We start from the raw sequence: 8,269 nt of genomic DNA, 5'->3' as shown, positions 1-8,269 counted from the left end.
GTAGGCAACAGGTGAAGTGTCTTGCCCAAGGACACAACGACCGAGACTGTCCAAGCCGGGGCTCGAACCAGCAACCTTCCCATTACAAGGCGAACTCCCAACTCTTGAGCCACGATCGAGGATATAAGCAGTGGGCTGACCTAACCTTAACTGTGCAGCACCGTCTACATTCACTTGCATTCATGTATATATTTATCTGCTTAGCACTTTTACTTTTTGAAATTGGAGTTCTCTCTTTGCTATACAATATAAACTTACTCTAAAGTCCCTGGAATCCAAGATTTCATGCCAAAGCTGTAGCTTTGTCTTCTTCTTTGCAAGCTCCTTTGACTTTGTCTTCAACAGTATCCCTGCTAGACTCTTAGGTATAAACAACAACGAACACGTTTAGCCAGTGAGCATACAGCTATGGTTAATTGTGTAAACAAAAACTTTAAAGTGGCATATAGGTGTTACTTTCTCTCTGTGTCCACAGAACACCGAGTGTTAAGTAGCAGACTGCTTTTCTGATTTTTGCTTCCCAGGTTGATAGCAATCAGTTAAATTTATCATTTTTGAAAATTGGTCTTTTTTTTTCTTCTTCTTTTTTTTTTTAAAATCTGCCCACAAACACAAATGCCAGAAACCCTTCAGGAAATTGATTTCATGATGTTTTTGAGTATGTAGAATCTAAATAATGAAACATGGAGCGGTAAGACTTCTTAATGACAGATTTCTAAACACATACTATAGGAGCAATGATAACCACAAACTTATTAAGCCTATTGGAAGTATGCAGCTTTCTGCATTTTTATAGTGGGCAAGCTAGATTCAATTACAGGATATTACATTGTGCTTGTCACAGACTTACTTGAGTTTATCAATATTCTCAGTGAAAAATGTAAGTTACTATCAAGCAGACAGTAACTTACATGTTACTTTTGGTAAGATGCATACCAGGTCTCAGCAAACAGACTGTAAATAAAGATGTTATGAAGACTCAAGGTGACTTGAGCCGTAAACTATCCCCATCTTGATGCCTAATAAAAAGTGAAATGTTTATTTTCATTCTCGTGATTGCATTCTCAGTTGTTCTATAGTTCTGTGTCATTAATCTCTTACAAACTCAGCTACCATCACTTATCAGCAGTCTCTCCTTAGAGAATTTAACATGTTGCCTAAAGGTCTGTGTCATGTTTGATGTAAACCACAAAAGTCCTATTTCCTTTGTGTGGGTAAGCACTATTCATTTCAGTGAATAGAACGAAAGATCTAAGGGATACAACATTATTTTTACAGATAACCCTTTCATGTCCACTTCAGTGTGACAGGAGAGTCATCTTTCTTGCTTAGTGTTTATGGTAGAAATTCCTACGTGATCACTCTGTTGAGCTGAAATATACAGAGGTTCAAATCACTTCTCCTCAGCCAACCGGTGGGGCCTAGGAATCAAGGCGCACAGAGGCTAGATCCGTCTCTCTGTTGGTCATACTCATCACTTGCAAAGACATGGGCCCTACCTGAGTCGTTGCGTAGGTAGGAGGACATGGCGGGAATGAGGCAGGACTGGCTCAGCAGCTCTAGCAGCACTGCTGGCAGTGCTGAGCTGTTGTGAGCTCTGCTGGCTGTTGAAGAGGCATCAGCAATGTGGCAGCCACTTGAGCCTGCTGGGTTGATATAGCTTGCCAAGACCTAGTAAAGAAAAACAAATGCAGAATTAAAATTTACCCTTTATGAAGAAAAGCGTTCATGTGACCTGCTCTGGATGAGGGAGAATCCATGTTTTTGATCACTGTGTGTCTTCAGATGTCCCTTCCTACACACCACAACTGCCAGGATGATAAGCATACCTCTTTATTGGGAATCAAATATATGCACCAACTGTATTGTTGGGTGCTCATCTCTCACTATGACAAGGCACAGTAAGTAACATCAAAAGAAATTAAACATAGCTAGATATGATACCTTTGCGTGGTTCATGGTTCAAATGAATCCTTACTCATCTTAAATTGAGCATTGCTGCAGCCCTTTTTTTATCCCCTGCCCGAAACAAGCCGTTTTAGTTCCCTGCCCTCCATTTAACCCAGCTGTCTGCTCATTATTTGCGTCTTGTAGTTTGGTCAGTCTGTTGAATTTGAATACTATAGTGCAAGTTCACAAAAAAATTAATGGGTTCATTTATGGCCCATGTTTCATAGGAAATACCAGGCAAAAATAACCCACCTTAAAAAAAAAAATGCTCATTTGCACTTACCTGGAGTAGACAAGTGACATGCTCTTCCTCTAGCCTTTGCTTGGTGAGGGCCTGCTCTACGTCCCAGCCTGACGCTGTAGATCCAGTACCAAAACCCGTTCCTTTAGCCCAGTACAGCTGTTGCTCCTCACTGGTCCCCCCACCATGACAGCTGGATATCTGTGGCTGCCCCACACACACACACACACACACACACAATATCAATACACCAAGTTAAAAAATATTAAATCAAAGATTTTGCATTTTTACTTCCCTTTAACAATTAATGAAATTCAGGCGTAAACACTGTTGCTGCTTTTTCATCACGTTTTATCATGTATTCAAAAAGGTCAGAGTTGGTTGTGGCCTACATAGAAAGCTGCCATAAAACATTTGTGATGGTCACATGGAGTCAAACAAGAAATGAGTCAAAGGAGCAGACAGAAAATTGGTCCCTGAAGTTTAAAGTTAATGTTTTGTTCAATTGTCTCTCATGTTTAAAACACAGTGTCTTATCTCACACCAGTGCTACCACTCCAGAACATGGGTCTCAGGAGATCAAGGTCAACCACTGCCAGTGTGATGCGTTTGGCTCAGATTTGTGTATTCACACAGTCCCTGAACAAGCATGAGACCGGACACATCACCACCACAACAAAAACAAGGCAGGTCTGCTTCAGGAACCCAGTGCAGTGACAACACCTCCACTCAGGGGGTGAATCCCAGAAAAAGAATAAACCAGTTAGACCTGTATTCTTATCATGTTTCAAACACCAAACTGAAAAAATTAAAGGTCTAACTGGTTTATTCTTTTTCTGGGATACCAAACCATTGTTGACTCTGTTCTTACGCCTCTCTTTGAGGCCCCTTTAATTTATTAAAAAAAAAAAAAAAAAAGCGCTGAAGACCTACACCTGAGATCACAGTAACTATGATTTCAGATGTGACCTCTGCCATTCACACTAGGAAAACAATCATTGATTTTTCCTACACATTAACACAAGCTGCCATTAAATGCATACAAACACAAACCAGGCTTTCTCTTCCATACTTTATTTAAAAGCCCATTGATGCTATATTGCTGTCAGAATGGTTTGTAAATTGCTCTACATTTGTATGTAAAGCACATCCTTAATTTTTTTGTTTCAAGAGCTAAACGTCCATATACTTTGCACTTAGGGCTGTGCGATATGACCAAAATCTCATATCCCTATATAAGACATCTATCGTCCCGATAACAATATAAATCACAAAAATGTAACATTTTCTGTCAATTCTGTCAATCTCGGGCAGCTCGACTTGTGTGAAGTGTTTCCAGCTGGGCGTCGTGTACCTGGAGTCGAGTGTTTTAACAGAGGCATGAAACTATACATTTTTAGACATAAGTTGTAAAGGCTGCAGTTTTCTTTGAGTATTTATTACACAGCGTGCTGCGGGGAAAGCCTGTTCTAACGTTTGAGTCTAAGGTTTATTTTTTAGCACCTGGTGGCTCTTTTTTAATTCTCATCTGTAAACAATCTGCTCTTTCACGTGATTCAGTTTATTTTGAAAAGTCTCAACAGGATCTTAAGCTTTATTTTGAAAGATTTATGCGGAAAATAAACAAGCCAACACGTGATGGTTTTACTGTCATTGTTGCTGACAACAACACATAAAAACCAATGACTGCGATCAAAACAATGAAAAAAATATTGCCATAAACTGTTTCTTTTGCGACACCATGAAACAATAGCGTAAAATGAAACGATAGACGTTTTTATATCGTCATCTGATATATATTGTTATATCGAACAGCCCTATCTGCACTTCTTCAGGTCATAGAAGATGTGCAGTTAGCAGAGTCAGGCAAGTCGAGGTGAGGTACTACCCGTTTCTCCCCCTGCAGACATCAATTATACAAAAGACATCTCGGATGCACAGCCTTTTCTCCCTGCAGCTGTTTGTTTTTTATCATTCACTATGAACAATTAAGCCATTTGCCAGGCAAAGGTACGCTAAGTAAAGCAGCAAGACAGAGGGTCATTAATAACGGCAATCGTTTTTATCCTCAGTTTCTCCATTACTGCCAACAGCAAAACACTCAGGCAAAGTGAGAGTAGCCAGTGGCATGAAGCTGGGTTAGTCTGACAGAAGTAAGAAAATGACAAGAGCTGGACAGGACTCTCTTTTCTTAGACATCTCACAGGCTGGTGAAAGGTTCAAGAAATAATTCACAATGCAACACCGACAGGAAGCTGTCATCAGCCACAAATTTAAAAGAGCCAAAATGTATCGTCAGGTAGGGCTGGGCTATATCATACCGTTCACGGTAATACCGGTAACTTTGGGCAACGATAGGAAAATGACATATCGTGATAGAATATGGGTAAAACGCGCATGCGCAGTGCCTTTGTTTACATACGCACATGGCGGCGACGCCGAATGAGAAGAGCGAAAGCGGATCGTTGAATGAAACAGATGAAGCTGAACTGGTTTGTAAAAATGCTGCAGCTTCAGTGGTGTGGAACTGGTTTAGCTTTCATCCGTCAGATACACAACAAAGCACTATTTTTGGTAGAGCATGCTAGCGGGCCGTCGTTATTACCGTGTTGTTTGGAAAATACGGCACACTTAAAATCAATCCTTTGATTTTTCTGAAAGTCGACAGAGCTCCTTATAATCCTGTGTGCCTTATGTATGAACTCTGGTTGTGTTTACTGACCTCGAAACGATTTTATGTACACGGTGCTCGAAAATCTGTCAAATGTTTTAGTACGACTTTGCTAAGCTACGAAGCCGCACCACTTGATAGATTGTCGGAGCATTACGGCTTTCATAGGCAGGAGCCTCGCGGAGTGATACGTACTGTGCTCCAACATAATATTACCGTATTGTGTGTGTATAACTTCTTTGAAGTTTTGTGGATATTATACATGGTTGTGCTGAGGATATGTCGGCCAGTTTCCACTGGAAATGCCTTTTGGGTAAACTGTCAAGGAATTTGCACTGTTACGTTTTTATATAACTTTAATGCACATAAAACAGCTGCTTGTTTAAGTGAAAATACATAGATGTTTTTTTTGCACTAATAAAGTTGTGGAGTTGTAAAGTGTTTTGTCTAGTGTCAATTATATCGTCATCGCAAAATTTCAAATGTATATCGTGATAAATATTTTTGGTCACATCGCCCTGCTCTATCGTCAGGGACAATTGACGATTAGAAACAGAATGTATGTGTGATATGGGTCATACCTCAGAGACGCTGGTATTGGCATTGGGGTTGCGAGGGGCGTGGTGGCTCAGAGCTGACAGACAGGCTAGAATGAGGTGGATGGCACCGATTTCCAGAGCCATGCGACGCAGAAGCACACCGTCGTCTGTGGTCAGAGGGGTGCTGCTGAACAGTGCTCGCAGGACATGGAATGGTAGTGTGGGGAGCACGTTGGCTGATGGAGATTGCAGGATGTGACCTAAGAAGATGTCAAAGCAGACACTCAAAATAAGAAGGTTTTGATGCTGCTTTTATATTTGTTGTTTAGATTTGTGTTTTAGTCGATTAAATCACACATGAACAATCCATTTTTATTTTACTTTTCTTGAAGGGGGGGGCAAAAAGGAAAATAAGACACCGTGCTGACAAACTCTCGCTGGTTAGAAAACACAGTAAATTTTATATTTTAGTCAATTGGGGACAGACAGGAGAAATAGCTGTGTGCAAAGGATCTTTGCAAGAGCTTTCTTTCAAATAGCTTAGCAATTCTCAAACTTTTTCTGGCATTAAATACTTCCCAAGCTAAAAGTTCAAAGCCCAAGGTGAATTTCAGTGCGGACAGCTGTGACGTGTTTTCAGACTTACTGCCTTCTCCATCGTCTGTGACACCCAGTACCAGCCGCAGCAGACACTGGGCATGTTTCCTCTCCTTTAGCAACACCTCTGCGTAACCTGGCAGGCGCAGGAAGAGGCCAAAAGCTGCCAGTGAGTGGGCAGGGATGGGCGACATGGTCTGCACTGAGGATGATGACGATGAGGATGTCTGGGACTGTTGTTTGTTGATGGGCGGTGGCTCCGCTGCAATAGACTCTGGTGCCTCATACACCAGCTCACCCGACTGCTCTATGGTCACCCACTCAAACTGGTCGCTGTCCTTGGGCTTCTCCTGTGTGCTGGAGGGAACCACAGGAGCGCTGACCTGTGAACAACCGCAACGACGAGTAAAGGCTCAGCGAAGGTGTGAAATGCAAGACAATGCTGACAGGTGAATTTAGGAGACATACAAGGCTCTTTATCAGGGCATCAGAGGAGCCAGAGCAGGTAAGCTCAAAACATTTGTTGTGAAATAAAAAGTTAATACTAAAGAACTGCTGTATGTATGCAAGTTGTTCAATTTCTAATTTTCTGTGCCTCTTGAAAGCTGAGTTTTACCTGCTGAATGACATCGGGGTATAGCATGGGCAGCCTCTCCGCTATCAGGGCCAGGCCCCCCATGCCAGCAAAGACTTGCAGAGGTGACTGAATGGGACTCGTCTCCAGCAGGGACTCATCAGCTGCGACATCCAGACATTCTTCATTAGGCATCATTGGTTCATCCTCAGGGCAGCTATTCAGGATGTCACAGTGATCCACTGCAAGTAGAGCAAAGAGAGGACCTTGTACGTTCATCCACTGGCTGAGACTGAAAACAATTACAAGCCTTTTGTTTGTTTCAGCAAACTCTTAACAGTTCAGTAATCTCCTGTAAATCCACCTGCTATGTTTGTCTTAATTCTGTCCATAATAAATATTTTTACACACATTATTATGTGATATGTTCTGAGGTTCAACCACACTATACACAGAGAAGGTAAGGTTCCCTGCAGGGTTCCTTAAGCTAAATCTGGAGAATCTAACGCCTTTCTGCAGGTCTAACTGGTTCAAGCATTAAATAATTTAACTAAAAATGTTTATGTTTAATTACTAAAACTAAAATGTTTACAAATACATTTTTGATGACAGAATTAACAAAAATATCTACAAATTTTAACAATTACTAAGATCTTTTTGGAAGAAAAGTGAATTCAGTGCTTTATAAAAGAGATTGATTGAATTACAGGTTATTCTGAACTGCAAATCACAAAAAGTTTAATTGTCTTAAAAAAAGCAGCAGGCAATAGCAGGTTATATCTACTTTGAGAAAACTCCTTGGTCATTGTGAATAAAGATGTGACGTTACTTGTGATGAACTTGATTAACTGGGCTGATTGCTATGCATTGTTGCATTGTGTCAACTCATGGTTAAATAGAATCAACAGAATCTTTTAACCATATTTAACTCTTTCCCAGAGTTTCATCACTCTTGCAATCCTTATCCAACGTCTGTATTAATCCTGAGGATTCTAACTGAAGACAACACTGTGTGTCACAGTTGTGCACTGTCACAAACTGGTAAGTTTAATTCTGTAATAATAAGGTTTGTGGAAGTGAAGCCTGACAAGGTCCTTTCTCTCAAAAGAAAACCAACTGGTTTACAAAATATGTAAAGAATTTCCCTTAATGAAATTAAATCCCTGATGCAAAGTCTGAATCAGAGAGAGATTTCACCGAGCCACAAATCCCTGTCATCGGTAAGCTGTCCTGTACTGCAGGTGTCTAATCTCTACAGGTTATGGAATGACACAGTGAATCAGGATCCACAGAGAGGATGAATCTATTGGTTAAATGAAGATAATGACAGACCCCATCAAGCAGTTAGTGTCTGGGCAGTGGGCACATTTGGGTAGTTTATTCGAGTTCATTGGAAGGAAGTGATGAGTCAGTACCCATTCGTTATGTGAAGGTAATGGCTAAAGAAAAACTGAGCTGCTCAGTTACATACTCAAGGTATCCAACGTCTGTATTAATCCTGACTACATACTCAAGGTATGTAACTGGGGTGAAAACCGTTAACAGTTTTCCTTTTCTTAAATATCTGAATTGTCTGTATTTGCAGGCAGTGAGTATTCACAAAAAATTTGTGGATAGAAAAGACTCAAAAGGTCTACAATTCATCCAGATGATGGAGTAACAAAACAAGAAAAAAAGAAAAGAGCAAGCATAAAAGA

General features: G+C 40.7%; 1 protein-coding gene across 1 annotated transcript in view; it reads right to left on the bottom strand.

The window, feature by feature from the left end:
• Positions 1-8,269, bottom strand: part of birc6 (baculoviral IAP repeat containing 6) — a 121,682-nt gene that overhangs the window by 49,915 nt on the left and 63,498 nt on the right. The window contains exons 59-63 of the mRNA XM_013915644.1: positions 6,615-6,814; positions 6,048-6,381; positions 5,444-5,661; positions 2,234-2,398; positions 1,500-1,671 (exon numbers count right to left, since the gene is read on the bottom strand). Coding sequence (XP_013771098.1) covers positions 1,500-1,671; positions 2,234-2,398; positions 5,444-5,661; positions 6,048-6,381; positions 6,615-6,814 — 1,089 coding nt within the window. The remainder of the gene's footprint in view (positions 1-1,499; positions 1,672-2,233; positions 2,399-5,443; positions 5,662-6,047; positions 6,382-6,614; positions 6,815-8,269) is intronic.

Source organism: Pundamilia nyererei, unplaced genomic scaffold (assembly GCF_000239375.1).
Source record: "Pundamilia nyererei isolate P.nyererei 1_Seehausen unplaced genomic scaffold, PunNye1.0 scaffold00337, whole genome shotgun sequence".
In the NCBI taxonomy this organism is placed as follows: Eukaryota; Metazoa; Chordata; class Actinopteri; order Cichliformes; family Cichlidae; genus Pundamilia; species Pundamilia nyererei.
This window is presented reverse-complemented; position numbering and strand designations above follow the sequence as displayed.